The sequence below is a fragment of the Aphelocoma coerulescens genome, chromosome 1A (genome assembly GCF_041296385.1).
Source record: "Aphelocoma coerulescens isolate FSJ_1873_10779 chromosome 1A, UR_Acoe_1.0, whole genome shotgun sequence".
Classification (NCBI taxonomy): domain Eukaryota; kingdom Metazoa; phylum Chordata; class Aves; order Passeriformes; family Corvidae; genus Aphelocoma; species Aphelocoma coerulescens.
In genome coordinates, this window is record NC_091014.1 from 54,079,948 (window position 1) to 54,095,642 (window position 15,695).

General features: G+C 51.8%; 1 protein-coding gene across 2 annotated transcripts; it reads left to right on the forward strand.

Moving 5' to 3' along the window:
- The first annotated feature begins 15 nt into the window (after window positions 1-15).
- Window positions 16-15,690, forward strand: PLA2G6 (phospholipase A2 group VI). 2 transcript variants are annotated; one of them, XM_069002810.1, is made up of 16 exons: window positions 16-448; window positions 962-1,177; window positions 2,431-2,611; window positions 3,774-3,961; window positions 5,141-5,237; window positions 6,215-6,397; window positions 6,590-6,698; window positions 7,290-7,442; window positions 8,968-9,058; window positions 9,797-9,960; window positions 10,489-10,639; window positions 10,820-10,956; window positions 11,593-11,747; window positions 12,479-12,646; window positions 13,799-13,872; window positions 14,421-15,690. In XM_069002810.1, the coding sequence occupies exons 1-16, from the start codon at window positions 240-242 to the stop codon at window positions 14,560-14,562; spliced, it is 2,418 nt and encodes an 805-aa protein (XP_068858911.1). In that variant the 5' UTR covers window positions 16-239; the 3' UTR covers window positions 14,563-15,690. The 2 variants fall into 2 exon arrangements, with proteins under 2 accessions (XP_068858911.1, XP_068858912.1); XM_069002811.1 differs by lacking the exon at window positions 7,290-7,442.
- Window positions 15,691-15,695: the final 5 nt, after the last annotated feature.

Genomic DNA, 15,695 nt, shown 5'->3' on the forward strand with positions numbered 1-15,695 from the left:
GGCGGGCGGCGGGCGGCGCGCGCTGGCGGCGGCGCGCGGGGGGCGCTGGGGGCCCGTGGTGCTTTGCCCGGCGCCATCCCCGGAGCCGCCCTCGCCCCCATTGCCGGTGCCGCGGCGTCACCCGGCGGCGCTCCGGGCCACACCGCTGCGGGGAAGGGCTGGGGCCGGGCGGAGCCAGGGGCCGGGCGGAGCCAGTGGCCGCGTTTCCCTCGCGACAAGCCGCCTGAGGCTCTGGGAAGATGCAGTTCTTTGGGCGGCTGCTGGACACCTTCAGCAGCGTCACGCAGATATTCTCCAACCCGTACCGCGTGAGGGAGGTGCCGGCCGCCGAGTACGCCGGTCATGCCTGCCTGCGGGAGGAGGGCAGGGTGGCCCTCTACAAGAACAGCCTCGCTCGCTCCTGGGACTGCCTGCTGGTGAATCCCCAGAGCCCGCAGGTCGCGTTCCGGTGAGTGACAGGCCTTTCGCCGTCCCTGCTGACGTGGGAAACCAAAGACCCCACACTGCTGGTGTGGGCGCTGCCTCGAGGCCGCGGGTGTGGAGTGCTGTGTTGAAGCAGCAGGTGGGCTGGGAGGGGTGGAAGGCCCATGCGTGGGCTGGTGGAGGAGTTGCCGTCAAAACAGCTCGTGGAAACGGGCCAGAGTCCAGACATTGTGACAACAGACAGCTGCGATATAGTTCAGGGCATCTACAGGTGCACGTGCATTTCTGCTTGTTCCTCTTGGTGGCTCAACAGTCAGGATACTTCAGAGCAAAACCTAACATTGATCGGGAAGGGGGATGCTCTCTTCCAGTGAAGTAGTCTCTCTGCTTCCCTTGGAACACGGATGACACTAGATGAAAAAGAAATGAAAGATCCTAGCGCTGCTATTTGGAAGAGAGCTGTTTCCCTCAGATACAACGGGATTGGAGTTATTTATTCCTTTGAGCAGGATGAACCCTGTGCTTGCCTTTTCTCCAGGCTCTTCCAGCTGGACAACGAAGCAGACGCCCTGGTGTACTTTGAGCAATATGCCCGGCAGCTGCGCCCTTTCTACGAGAGCTCGAGCCAGCCCTTGTCCCTGGAGGAGCTCCAGCAGCTCAGTGACTGCCTCCGGAGCTACCCCAGCTGGTCCCCTGCACATATTGCTGTGGAGTTTGGCCGCCGGGAGAGCTTCCGGCACAACCACATCCAGAGGCAAGGAGCGGGGGGGTCTCCAGGGGGTCGGTGCTCAGAAGGAGCTTGGGAGGGCAGGCTGGGCTGTATTAGAGGATCCCTTCCTCGCTGTGGGAGCTGCCTGGTGGGTTTCAACCTGCTGCTGCAGAGCCCAGAGCTCTGGTGCTTGAGATAAAGGATTGAAGTGCCCTGCTAGAGACACTGGTTAGGTTATTGCAACCCTTGTGGAGCTGTGTTTTGGAGGGCTTGCTCACTTTGTAAGCTGTGAGAGGGAAGGTACAGTAGGACTGTCTGGAAACAGTTTTTGGCCACAAGCCCTTGCTCTTTTTCTATGGTGAACTTCTGTTGTAATTTAACCCCAGCCAGCAGCCAAGCCCCACGCAGCCACTCCTCACTCCCCCAGCAACAGAAGCAGGGAGAGGATTGAAAGGGCAAAGGATAGAAAACTTGTGGGTTGAGATAACCCCATGAAAGGGGAAAGCAAAACCCACGCACATAAGCAGAGTAAAACAAGGAATTGAATCACTGCTTCCCATGGGCAGGCAGGTGTACAGGCACCTCCAGGGCCCCATCACTCCTTGTGGTGACTTGGGAAGACAAACACCATCACTCCAAAAGTCTGCCTCTGTTCCTCCATCCCCCAGTTTTATATAGTAAGCATGATGTCATATGGTCTGGAATATCCCTTTGGTCAGTTGGGGTCACCTGTCCTGGCAGTGTCTCCTCACAACCTCCCTTGCACCCTGTCTCCTCACCGGTGGGTCAGTATGAAAGCAGAAAAGGCCTTGGTTTGGTGTAAGCCCTGCTCAGCAATAACAAAAACATCTCTGTGTTGTCAGCTCTGTGTTCAGCACAAATCCAAAACACAGCCCCATACCAGCCCCTGGGAAGGAAGTTAACTCTACCCCAGCCAAAACCAGCACAAGTTTACTGAGGGGAGATTGGTGAGGAGTTAAGGGACTGGAGGGCAAATGGCAGCACTGTTGCCAGGTTGCTGACTGTAACCTGTCTCCTGCCTTCCTTTGAGCAGAAGGAGCTGATCCCATATGGAGGGCAGAAAAAGGAGCAGCATGTCAGGGAGAGAGTCCAGGGCAGGGCTGCTTGCTAGCCCTTCCCTGTGCTCCTTCCCTGGCAAGAGGCTGGGCTTTCCTGAACCTCATGGTTCACGCCAGATGGGGCAGATGTGGAAGGTACCTCTGTGTCAGCTCCTGGAGCAGCTGCTTGCCCTCCTCCCATGGCCATTCCTGGGCCTCACGGCGAGTGCTCTCTTGCAGCTGCGTGAACAGCACGGACAGCGAGGATGGCTGCACCCCGCTGCACCTGGCGTGCCGCAAGGGGGACATGGAGTGCCTGCTGGAGCTGCTGGAGTGCCACGCGCGCGTGGACATCACTGACAGGAACGGGGAGACTGTTTTCCACTATGCTGTGCGAGGGAGCAACCCCCAGATCATTGAGGTGGGAGTGACTTCTGCTCTGGGAGAAAGTGGGACCAGAAGAGGTTTTCTCTGTGCTCTGAGGAGAGGGATGGGAAAACAGCTGCAGATAGGGGAAGAGAAAGTCAGTTCCCTCTGTTGAGTTATTGCTTGAGCCTGATTTCAGCCTCTTCTATCCCGTCTTTACTGGTGCTGTTTCCCATATTCAGAGTGGAGATTCCGCCCTGCACTAGAACAAGGACGTTAAGCAAGTCTCCTCAGAAAGCATCCTTCACTGCTATTTGCATCAGGCCTTCATCCTGCCTTTCCTCAGGCCCATGGCTGTTCCTTCCCTCTCTCCTGTGAGCAGGGTGTTTGGTTTTGGGCAGAGTGCTCCTGTAGGGAAGTGTGTGTTGAGACTGCCATGGGGGATCATGTGTTGCCCACAGGCTGAAGGACAGTTTCGGAGCTGCCCTGGGCTGTCCTGAGCTGCAGGACCTGCTGTTTGAACTGAGTGGCCTTGTGTGGGGGACAGCTATCAGAGCCTCAAGGCAGAGACAGTCTAAAGTTGTAGGTGTTCTTGATGGCTGAGAGCTGCTGGGCAGAGTGATGGGGTTTATGAGGGCGTGGGTGACCTTGCACATGGTTCCTGAGGTCTGTCAGCTCCCCAAGACTTGGTGTGAGCTTGAGACACTTCCCCACGGCTGCAACCCCCACATTTGCCCAATACCTGTTGTGACACCTCTCCCTCTGCCTACCAGTCTGTGTTGGAGTTTCCTAATGCATGATGAGGTAGGGATGAGGATCAGGGCTTGCCATGCTGTGGAGTGGCAGTTAGGAACTTTGTATTAAAAAGATATCCTCTTCTTTATTTTTCTGGTGGCATCAACTTGGCTTGTTGTCTGATCTGTCTCGTGTTTTTCTTTTCTCCATTGATTCCTTGCTAAGCCAAAGAAAAGAACCTAAATTCCCACTTCTCATGTGTGCACCAGGGCTTTCCCAGTGTGGCAGTTGGGTATTTTTGTGCAACAAACCAGTCAGCACAAAACAGATCTACAATTTACAGGGAGCAGGGATGGAGAGGACAGGCTGTAGCTTTGTGAGGGGTCTAGTGCTCCAGAGTGTGTCCTCAGAGCTCAGGAAGGGAGATGATGCTCTTCCATGTTTGTCTGTCTATTTATTTATCTACTGTCTCCTCCTTCCAGCTCCTGGGCAAAACCCCAACTACTGGCTTGGATCACCTGAACAATGACGGGCTGACAGCTCTGCACCTCGCGTGCCAGCTGGGCAAGGAGGACATGGTTCGGTCCCTGCTGAAGTGCCGCGCCAGCTGCAGCGTCATGGGCACGCTGGGCTACCCCATCCACACAGCACTGAAGTTCTCTCAGAAGGGGTAGGTGTAGTCTCCCCTCCAGTCTGGGGACCTGTGTGCTTGCTCAGGCATTGCCCAGGGCTGTGCTCAGTAGGACAGGTCTCATGGGTAGTCATTGGCAGAAGTACAGGGAAGTGCTGGTATGGGAAAGAAAGAAATGCTTTCAGAATAAAACCTTTTTTTCCTTGAATTACTACATTATTCAGTATCAGACATCGGGAGAAAGGCACAGATTTAAAAAGATGTATTTGTGAAATACATTTTCTCAGAGTGAGCTGTTGGAAGATGATTGACTGATGCTTAGTATTAATTGCTGTACCTCTGTCTTTGAGTGCTCTGATCCTAATAAGCTTTCATTTCAAAGCCTAGTTTTCCCTATCTCCTGTAGGGCAGAGATACTCTTGACTCTTAATAACACACTCTGGAACTGAATCAAAAGAGGCACAATATTTACTCCCTGTTTTCTTTGGAGAAGTTCAATGCCCTTTGTATATGCTTTGTAATACTTAATGTTCACAGAGTGTCCAAGCTCTACAAACAGGGCTTTCAAGGCAACACTAGCTGCTGGTAGATGATTTTTAAGCATTTTGAAAAGTACTTCCCAACATTAGAGACACATTCACAAGTCCAAAATGGGAATAGGTCACTGAGGTTGTGCTGGGGCTCCATCTCTTGTGCAGGGCTTGTTTGCTGGTAGTAGAGTGGGCATGCTTATTTCATAAGTCTGCTTACCCTGTTTTCTAGGCATCAGACATTGGTCTGTTCACCACAGGTGTGGTTTTTCACTCATAGGGAAGTACATAGATTCTTAATTTCAGCAAGTATTTGACTATTATAGTTCTATGCCCATGTTTCCATGGAAAGAGAGGAGAAGAATTTTGCTTCTCAGGTTTGGAGAGTTTCCAGAAATGCCATATTCCTGTGTTAGAGAAGCACCCAGATGTTGCTCCACAACTTGTAATTGGGAAGAGGTTCTCCTGCTCCCAACACTGTTTGGCTTGTATGCTTCCTGTTGTGCCCATACTTTCTGTGAAGAGCAAAACAAAAGTGCAGCTGAGGAACTTGCAGGTGTTGCAGAGACCCTGCTGCAGCTGCAGGGTTTCCTGGTTTTCCTCTGGGCAGAAGGCAGGTGGTGATGTGGGTGGAGGTCTTGAGTCAAGACAGCAGCCATCCATCCTGTCATCTCACTGTCTTTGCCAGGTGTGCCCAGGCCATCCTTGAGGCAGATGCCAGCCAGGTTTGCTCCAAGGACCCACGCTATGAAGCCACTCCACTGCACTGGGCGAAGAAGGCGGAGGTAGATGGAGCCAGTCCGTGGGGAGGGCCTGTGCTGCTCCCCAGCACCCAGTTAATTCCTGCTGTGGCTATCAATTCCTCCTGTCCCTTTCCAAGTACATGTGCAGAGCCCTGGGAGTGTCAGAGCCCAGCCAGCAGCCCAGTGTTTGATTCTCTTTGCCCTGTGCCAGCCAGTGCTGTTTGCCACAAGGAATAGAGCAGGGGAGCCTTGCAGTGAAATAAACTGGTGGGCTCATCCCTAGTGTTTCATCCATGGCTGTGAAACTGCCAGCTTGTCCCTTTTCCCTTTTGTTGAGGAAATTGCAGCACTGTCCCTCCAGTTGCCCCTGGAGGGAGCTCTCTTCTCATTACCTGCCAGTTTCCTGGGAGCAAACAGAGCGATGCCTTAGGAACTGCAGGGGAAGCGTGACGTAGGCACAGAGTGGTGGCACGTGGGTGAAAGTCCATGTCCTGCCAGACCCGGGCAGGACGGTGATGTGCCATGCTGGAGCACCCGAATGATACTTGTTGCAAGCAGAGGGCATTGCTGTAGCAGGGCTCTTTTCCCTTCCTGCAGTATCCCTTACTCTCAGAAGTGTCCTGTGGAGTTTCAGAGCAGACTTAAATTTGCTTGGCTTATAAAGAGAAGCTCAGAAGGCAGAATTTTTCCTTTCAGTCTCCAAGGATCCTGGCCTGAGTAGGAGCTGTTTTTTTCTCCATTGATCTCAGCCAGTCATCATAGTTTGTATGAACCCCAAAGCATCCAGAAGCTCTAGCCAGACTGTGCAGCCCCCAACTAGTTCTGTGGGAAAAGACAGAGAAACCCCAGTGCTTGGAACAATTCAGCTGGCATCTGCCAGCCAACTGTATCCAGGCTAAGTGTCCCTCCTCTTCCCCCGCTTTGCTTGCCTTGGGACCTGCATGGTGTGAGTGCCCAGCTGTTTGTCCTCACGACTGCTTTATCTCTTCTTGACGTGGCCCCTGCTCGCTCGGGCGCAGATGACACGGCTGCTGCTGGAGTACGGCTCCGAGGTGAACGCGAGCAGCCGCACGGCCGACATGGCTCTGCACATTGCGGTGCAGAGGGGCCGCCTGGACTGCGCCATGGTCCTGCTGACACACGGCGCCCACACCAACGCCCGGGGACACGATGGCAACACCCCGCTGCACCTGGCCATGAAGGTGAGTGTTCTGCAGGGGCTGCTGGGAAGGAGAGGCGATTTTCTTGAAGAGTTGAGACAGGGACAGAGTCCTTTGAAATTCTGGCTATTTCAAGCGGTGTTCCCTTGTGGATGCTTTGGCTGATGAAAAGAGGAGGGAAGGAATGAGAAATCATGTAAGTGGCTCTTGACTGAGCTTTCTGTTGTTCCCTAGCATGACCACCTGGATATGATCAAAGCAATCATCGTGTTTGGAGGAGATGTTGAAATCCCCAATGATTTCGGGGAGACACCAGGGCTGTTGGCAGCCAGGAGCAGCAAAGGTGAGGGAGCATGTCAGCAGCCTTACAGGATGAGCCCAGCATCCTGTCTCCCCTTGGGGGCCAAAACAGTGTCTTGGGGAGAGGTGAAAACATGCCATGCATAGGTGATGCTTCTCCAACATGCTTTCCCAGCTTCTAGTTGCTTACATAGTAGGCACTTTGCTAGCAGCATAGGCTTTGTATTAATAGCCCTTGATGAATTTCTCTTCTGTGACACAGAGATGCAAGAGGAAAAGCTGGCACGCCCTCCCCCTTTTTCAGGTCACCATGTCAGGCACTGCAGGCTCACAACGAGATGATGTAGCACTGCTGAACCACCCAGGTGCAGGCAGACACAGGCAGTTCTCCAGGGCAAGAAGTGTGTGGCACACACCCTTGAAGCTGCACAGCAGTGGATACTCCTGCTATGTACAAGTCCTGCTGCCTGGTGTTTGGGGAGAGATACCTGGGACGTGTTTTGCCCTTCCCCAGGTCATCCTGGAGGCTTTGTGAGGGTCTGGCCCGCTGTGAACTCAGCGGAGCCCGTTCTCCCGTGGTGTGCGCGTGCACTGATTCTCTTTCTGATCTGTAACTCCCCCTTCGTCACCTAAGGTGCGAACCGGAAAGTGCTCTTAGACCTGCTGCAAACTGTAGGGACCGAACGCTGCCACCCACCACCCAACCCTGACTCCCCAAGCCTGGCACCATCTGCCTCCTCCTTCCTGGAAGGCCAACCTTCCTCGCGGAGCAACCTCAACAGCTTAGGTAACGCCTTCCCTGGCCCTCCCTCGCTCTTCTCCCTTCTTGCTTCACAGTGCTGTCTCAGACCTCTTCTTCAGATGGACTGTGCTCTGGGAACTGTCAAAGCTCTCACTTCTGGTGACTCTGTGGTGGCTCTGTCCTCATTCACCTTTTGCAGGATCTTGTCTCTCTTCTCTGCTTTTCCTGTTACGTGTGTTCTAAACTCTTGTACTCAAAACATTTGTTTTATAGACCTGGCACAATTTAGCTCTGTAAAAAGAAAGACTGGTTGCCTCAGCTCTCTGAAGAGGGGGCACCTAGTTACCTGCATGTACTTTATCCACTGAGTCATGTTTAGAAGGGAAGGTACTTGCTGGTCTGCCTTGAGGACCTCCCAGTGTTGTGTTGGGCACAAGGAGATTTAGAAGTGTCACTTATTCAGATCCTGGAGGCCAGCAGCTGAGAGAGGGAAAGGGTGAAGCCTGAGGGTAAGCAACCTTGATCACTGGGTTTGTTATGCATAGGAAAAGCCTACCTTGGGACATATGATTGTGTTGAATCTTGTGGTCTATGCTGCCCTGACTGTGTGAATAAGCACATGGATCTGTTCTAAGTGAGGGGCTTTCTGCCTTTAGGGAGCTCCAGAGCTGAGGCAGAGGCAACAAGAGGAGTTGTGGACTAGGCAGTGGGGGAGTTGACTTGGGGGGTCATGAGAAAAGCATGCAAGCAGCTAACATCTGCTTGTGGACCACTTCCCATCTCAGGTTGGAGGTTTTCTTTGCAAAGGCTCTCCTGTGGGGCTAGAGGACAATCATGGAATGTGTCTGTGTCACCACAAATCTCACTGGCTGCTGACACCAGGACTCTCTTTTCACTGTAGCCTGGTGAAGGCAACCCATGCCCAGTTTCAGCTCTGATGCACTGACAGAGCAAAACCCTTTTTTATCATGGACTCTGGCCCTTGAAGAAACTCCTCATTGCATTCATTGTTGTCCACAGCCACCTTCTGGCCTGGGTGCTGGCAGGAGTATGTAACTTCTCTCCCCCTGTTCTTTCTTCTTTTGGTTTCGCAGGCTGGCTTCTGACCTAGCCTGGATTGGTGCCCCGCACCCAGGGTGGCCTGGGTGAACACCAGCTGAGGGGTAATGACAAGTCACCCTGTCCTCACAGCTTTCCTGCCTAGGCTACTTTGAGGAGTAGATTTAGGTTTTATCTTAACAGCTTGCAGCAAACTGCGTAGTGGGCACGCTGCTGGGCTCTGCCTTCTCTCACCCTCCGTGCACATCATCTGCTTCTCCAGATCCTGTCTTTTTCTGGTGCATCTCCAGCTGCCCACTCTAAAGGATGGTGTTGCTGTCCCTTGGTGTGGAGTTAAATTTGGGGGGTACCTGTTGGCTGTGGGTAAGATGGCTTGTGTCTCCTGCAAGGACCTTTTTTTGATGGGGAAGGGAGTTGGATATTCTCTCTGTGTTTATTATGTTTATTGGTTACCACACTGGTGATCTCTAATTTTTTTTTTTTTTCATTTTGCATGTTCATGGCTCTCTAGGGTACAAGGACCTTCTGTATATTTCCACAACACTCGGACAGTTTCTGAAGGCACCAGATGTTGTGGACACGCCCATTGAGGCTAGAAGAAAGTAAGTGAGAAACAGCTTCTGTCCAGGCTCCTGTGCAACTTGAAGGTGAAATCCATGTGTGAATTCTCCCTCCCGCACCCATGGGGATGGCATCCTCAGAGCTGACATTATTTCATGCCCATCAACATTGCAGTTTTTGCCAGCATCTTTTGAGAAGTCTCTGTTTCCATAAATGATCCCTGCCTGTCCTGTCTGGAGCTGCAGTATAGCCTGAGATCAGAAAGTGAAACCCTCCTCTGTCCTTCCCCTGTGCCACTGGGCATCCAACACTGTTTTGGCTTTGTGATTTCCCTGTCTCCACACACTGCCCTGATGTTCATTCACTCGCTCCTCTGCGCTGTCTTGGCAGTGCCTGCACCTTGCCGTGGAGTGGGGGAGGAGTTGGCACTAAGGTGCTGCTGGCAGGATTTAGGTCTGTCTGCTTTTTTTATTTATGACACAACACCCATTACTGTGTAGTAAGGGACTGGTGACTCTCTCTCTCTCTCTAGTGTAAAGGTTAGAGATGGCTGTGCAAGAGCAAAGGATGTTGCACCAGCTCTGACACAGCTTATTGGATGTGTCTTATTTGCACCTGAGAAGGCACTTCTGGATTTATTTATTCACTGATTACACTGTCTGCAGCAATCTGCTTACTGGAATAGCTTCCTGTCCCCAGGGCTGTGTTCCCACAGAGTGTTCTGTGGTTTGTAATCTGTCCCACGGCTCCCAGTCATCTGTGTGTGTGTCTCTCTCCAGTCAGGACCGTCTCCTGTGCTTGGATGGAGGCGGCATCCGGGGCCTTGTGCTCATCCAGCTTCTCCTGGCTATTGAAAAGGCTGCAGGCCGTCCCATTCGTGAGATTTTTGACTGGATTGCCGGGACCAGCACTGGAGGGATCTTGGCACTGGCTATTGTACATGGTAAGGACATAATGGATCCCTTCTTGCTCTGGTGGGGCTGAGTGTTCCTCTTGGGGGAGCAGATGTGTGGTGGGAGCCGCCTCTCTGAGTCCCAACTGAGATATTTTTCTGCCTGCCAGAGGAGGGAAGGGATGTTCCTTAATGAAGGAAAGCCTAGACCTGGCTTTGCGCTTACTTCTCATGTCAGCTGGCTTTGAGCAGCTTTCTGGGTATTGGGGAGTGCATGGTGGCAGAGTTCAATGTTCTGTTCTTCCTGTGCTCTCCACAGAGGCTGTAGAGCAAGGTGGTTAATACATTCTGGTACTGGGAAGCTGCTCCAAGCTTGCTCTTCCTCTGTAATCCTTCCCAGTCATGCTGCTGAGAACCAAGCAGATGACAGGCAGCTTGGGAAGGGGACTGGATTGGGAGTGATGCCTCCCATCTCCCACTTGTCCTGGGAAGTCCTTGCTCTGATTTGTTCTTGTGCTGTTTGTTCTGTGTGCCTTTCCTCCCACCCCCTGCTCCTGCCAACACTGTTGCCCGTCTCAGGAAAGTCCATGGACTACATGCGCTGCCTGTACTTCCGCATGAAGGACATGGTGTTCCGGGGGTCTCGGCCCTACGAGTCGGAGCCCCTGGATGAGTTCTTGAAGAAGGAATTTGGGGAAAACACCAAAATGACAGATGTCCGAAAACCCAAGTAAGTCCTGCCTTGGGCTGTGCTGGTTGATGCTGTCCCACACGTGCTCTAGACCTGTCTCAGCAGAGGTGCTCAGCCCCTCCTTAAAGCAGATCTGGGGGAGTGTGATGTGCAGGCTTTTGAAACCATTAGGTTTTTTTTTTCCATTTTACTCTTATTCTCTCATGTCTGCTTCCCCAGGGTTATGGTGACAGGGACATTGTGTGACCGACAGCCAGCTGAGCTCCACCTTTTCCGGAATTACCCTGTACCAGAGACAAAACGCTCCACTGAATACATGACAAGTGCATCTTTCCAGCCACTCACTCGGCCAGAAGGTAAATTATGGTAAATGGAAGTCCAGCTGGTTGTTTGAGGAGGTTTCATCCCTCAGAGACAGATTTCATGTTCTTCCTCCTATTGCTCTAAAAATCAGGGTGTCCCAGCAATGGCTCAGCCCTGGTCTTGACTTGTAACTAGGTCCTAGTGATGGTTCCTATTTCTCCTATCTCCTTCGCCCTTGGCTTCTCTTGTACCAGGAACAGGGGCTGGCTGGTGAGGTTCATGAGGAAGGGGTCTGCTGGAGGAGTCCTGCATATAGTCAGTACCTTTCCCTGGGCTCTCACAGAAAAACATGGAAAAGCCACGTAACCGAGGCGTGCAGCCCCGTCCAGCATGCTGCCTCATCTGGCACATGTAAACAACTGGGTCAATATCAAAATAGCAGCAAGGAAATGGATAGAGAGTGAATTTGACCCAGGATATGTAAAAAGTGGTGAGAACATCTTTTAAAGCCCCACAGAGTCATCCTGCGCATCCAAGCAGAAGCCCTGCTGTTGGGAGAAAGAGGTGCAACCATGTAGGGCAGGGTTTCCTGGGATTGCAAGCCATCCTGATTTGTGTTGGTGGAGGTGGGGTGCTTTCTGTGCACAGCAGAGTTGCTGCAAGAGGCCTTTTGCTCTCTGTCCCTGCAGAGCAGCTCGTGTGGCGCGCTGCCCGCTGCAGCGGCGCGGCTCCCACTTATTTCCGGCCCATCGGCCGCTTCCTGGATGGAGGGCTGCTGGCCAACAACCCTACCCTTGATGCCATGGCAGAGATCCATGAGTACAACAAGACACTGATCAAAAAGGTGAGGCAAATCCTAGTCTTGACTGGTTACTGGAGTTTTTTGGCCCCCTCTTGAAGAGGAAGTGGGTTTGAGAGTGGATGCATCTTAGTGGATAAACTAGTTAGAGGTGCAGCGCCCTAAAAGGGAGTGTATGGAGGGGAATATGTGTTGGGAATAGTGGCTGGGAGGTGAAATGCCTCTTCTAACAAGGGTGTGAGAGGGGGAGACAGCAAGGAGAGGCTGATGAGACTATTTTGAACAAGGATGATTCAGTTGATGGTTTTATGTGGCCCTTGACATGGGTCTGCAGGGCCTTTTTCTGCCCAAAAATAAATGGAGAAGACAAGGGTAGAGTACTCTGCAAGGCTGAAGAGTGAATGCCTTCTGTGGTGTGGCAAGTTCTTCAAAAAGATGAATAACCAGTGGCAGCTATTGCTCCCTGTAGCTGAAAGGGGAGGTGTGTTGCCAAAATGACTGAAGAGTTGGGCTGTTTCATCTGGTCCTAGGACTCATCTCTGGGGGAATTCCATGGGTTCAGGTGTGGTCAGGGGAGAGGGGACAGAACAGTGCAACTGTTGAAGTCCTGTGGGTTACAGCTGTCTCACCAGGCTTTACTTAGGGGGAGGATGGGGGAAGGAAGGGCTGCTGAGCCTTTTGCCTTGGCTTTCAGAGCTACCCCAGGAAGCTGCTGTGAAAGACATGCTCCACTTTCATTGTTGATCCTTGCAAACAGATCTTTTCTTTGTTCTCAGGGTCAGAAGCATGAAGTAAGAAAATTGGGGTTGGTGGTCTCCCTGGGGACAGGGAAGCCTCCTCAGGTCCCAGTGAGCTCTGTGGATGTTTTCCGCCCCTCAAACCCTTGGGAGTTGGCAAAGACCGTCTTTGGGGCCAGGGAGCTTGGCAAGATGGTGGTGGATTGTGTGAGTACTGGGAGGAGGGGATGGCGAAAGACCCCTGGGGTTCCTTGCATGGAGGGAGAAAAGGTTTCCAGGTTCCAGCTTCCTCCTTTTGGAAGTAAATTCTATTTCCTTGGAACTGCTCTGACATGGATGTAGTGGGTAACGTAAGAATTGCAGGAGCACAGCAGGCCTGAAGACCAGTCTGATTCTTTGGGGTTTTGAGTGCCCCAAAGGGACACTCATCCCCAAGGGATATTCTTGCAGCTGAAAGGAGCTAAGGACAGGATGGTGGTCAAGTGACTCTTAGAAACATTTGCAGGTGTGAGTTTGTGAAACTCATCTCTTTCCTGGAAGCATTGCTTATCATCTGAGCAACCTGGGCAAAAAAAAACCAACCAAACAAACAAAAAAAAACAACCAAAAAAAACCATGCCTCAGAAAACAGCAATTCATTTTTTTTTTTTTTTTAGAAAAGCTTTGTTTTCCCCATTGGGGAAATCGGTAAATACTGAAGAAGTGGGAGAGTCACTAATAAAAACCAGTAGTTGCAAGTTGTGGTTAGGAGTGTGTAGTTGGCATATGCACTTGTGTGTTTCAGGAAGAAGATCATTAAATGTTGTGCATGAAAACACTCTAAATGGATGAAAGCTAGAAAAATCAGAACTGAAGTTCTGACTATGATCTTAATTCTGTTGCTTTATCTCCTTTTTAGCTTCCTGAAGTGAGAAAATGCCCAGAGTCCCTCTGCTTTCCCTGTCTTTTACCTCAGGGCTCCCAGGGAAGTTGTCCCAGGATAGCCCAGTAAGCCTGCAGTTATCACAGGCTCTGCTGTACAGGGCTTGGACAGAACAGATACAGATGAAATCCCAAGGAGACTGTCATTAAGGTCATCCTGGGAGTTTCCTTGAGGCAATCCACTCCATTCTGTGACATATGAAGGGTTTGTAGGGTGCAATTCTTGTGTCCCAAGCATCAGGAGCACTGTTCTTATGTTAGAAAAGAAAAAGAAAAGCCATCCCACTCTTGGTGGCGAGCAGTGCCATCCAGGATGCACTTGCTCCTGTTTTTTGCTCTCCCTCTGCGCCTTGTGCAACTGGACTTGGTGCCAGGAAAGCCTCTTGCAGGCAGGGGAAGAGCAGCCAGGCTGTAACTGTGGGCCTGTTTCTCCTGCAGTGCACTGACGCAGATGGCCCAGCTGTGGATCGTGCCAGGGCCTGGTGTGAGATGACGGATGTGCCGTATTTCCGGTAGGAGCTTCCTTTCCGCTCGCTTGCACAGACCTATTTTTATCCCTCTCGCTTCGGACCTGGCTGTGGCGTGCGTCATCCCAAATGGCATCCCCTGCAGCAGCACGCCTGCCCAGACCTATCCCCTGCGCCCTGCACACGCCTCAGTGACGTGATGGAGCATGTCTTGGCCCTCCACGTGAGCTGAGGCACCCAGCACGCCTGGCCTGGGCCAGTTAGGGGAGGCTTGGGGGTGTTGTCTTGCACGGTGCTTTGGGATGTGCATCCTGCCCTGTTCCACCTCTCACAGCCTGTTTTAGACTCGTCATACGTGCTTGTGTTTAGCACATGTCCCTCATGTGCTGCGGTTGCTTCACTGTGGCTCCACCTTGAGTGTGGCTGGGCCTTGAAGGAGGGAGCAGGCCTCTGCTCTGCGAGCCTGGCAGATCCAGGGCCAGCGAGCACCCCAGCAGCGGGAGCCGCTTGGTGGAAGTGTCCTGCTTGGCAGGCTCGTGCCTGGTTGCCTCCATGTCTGTGCCCAGCTGGTGATGCTGTCTCGCTGCCCTTAGGCTCAGCCCTCAGCTGCACATGGAGGTGATGCTGGACGAGGTGAACGACGCCGTGCTGGTGAACGCTCTCTGGGACACCCAGCTCTACATCTACCAGCAGCGGGAGCAGCTGGAGCAGCTGGTGCGACATCTCTGCCGATGACTGACCTGGAGGTGCCCGTTCTGCGTCCCGAAGGCAAGGAGCAGCAGACACTGAAATGGCTCAGATCTGCCTGTGAGCCAAGGTGTTGAGGTGGGGGAGAGACTAGTACTACTCAAGAGGAATTAATATTTAATAGACAGCAGTGCACATACACATGTATTCCCAGACACAGAATGTATGACATGTATGATAGCTGTAAAATGCTGACAGTTATCTTTGTGCTGTAACCTCATCTCCACTGCCCTGCTTGGTTTTGCTGCCCTGCTCTCTGACCCAGAATCCAGAGCCCTCACCTACTTGTCTTGAGCTGTAGCAGCTGGGATGTCTCTTGTCTGTGCAGTACCTCCACTGACAAAGCACCGTGCACCTTCCCATGTCACAGAACAGCCCTAGTCCTGATAAAGCTTCAGGGATTGCTTGGCCCACTGGGCCCAAGGTATTTCAGAGCGTATAATATGGGAAAAAGGAATTATTTTTCCCTCAACACCCAGTTTGAAGGGGAGCAGAAATGCTGCAACTTTTTGCAGTAGGTATGATGCAGAATGTTGCTACTGGCCTTGGGAGAAGGGCAAGCCTTTCCTGAGACAGTTGTCTTCTGCAGCAGCTTCTCCTTTCCCCTCTGAGATGGGCTGGCAACACAGTACTGACTGTGCCTGGGGAGGGAGAGACTCCCCCACCCAGGACTTTATTGTGCCACTGATTTGCTGTGCTACACCTTGCTTAGGGGCTGAGATGTGAAAGCTTGTCTTTACTCACAGCAAGCTCAGTGGGAGGGACAAGAGCCTTGGCTTCATAGAGAGCTTATTTCTCTTTATTCTAAAATTATTTAAAATGAAGCTGAAATGCTCTGAGATTGGTTCCCACCAAAGAAGCTAACCCTGTGACAATTTGGATCTACTTTTTTATTATAAGTGGAAATTCTACTGTGATTGCTGCACCACTCAGTGTTTCTGCAGTAATTTTTGCATATTTATAAATAATTTATGTATCTATTTGGAGGCGTTTTGAGGAGTAACCTGAAAAACTGAATTTTTAATCATTTTCTTTTGAGTGAATGGATTGCTGCTGCCTGTTTCTGTGAGAAACTAATATGTCCTAAAATAAAGAGGGGTTTGCATTTGGTTCCAATGTTG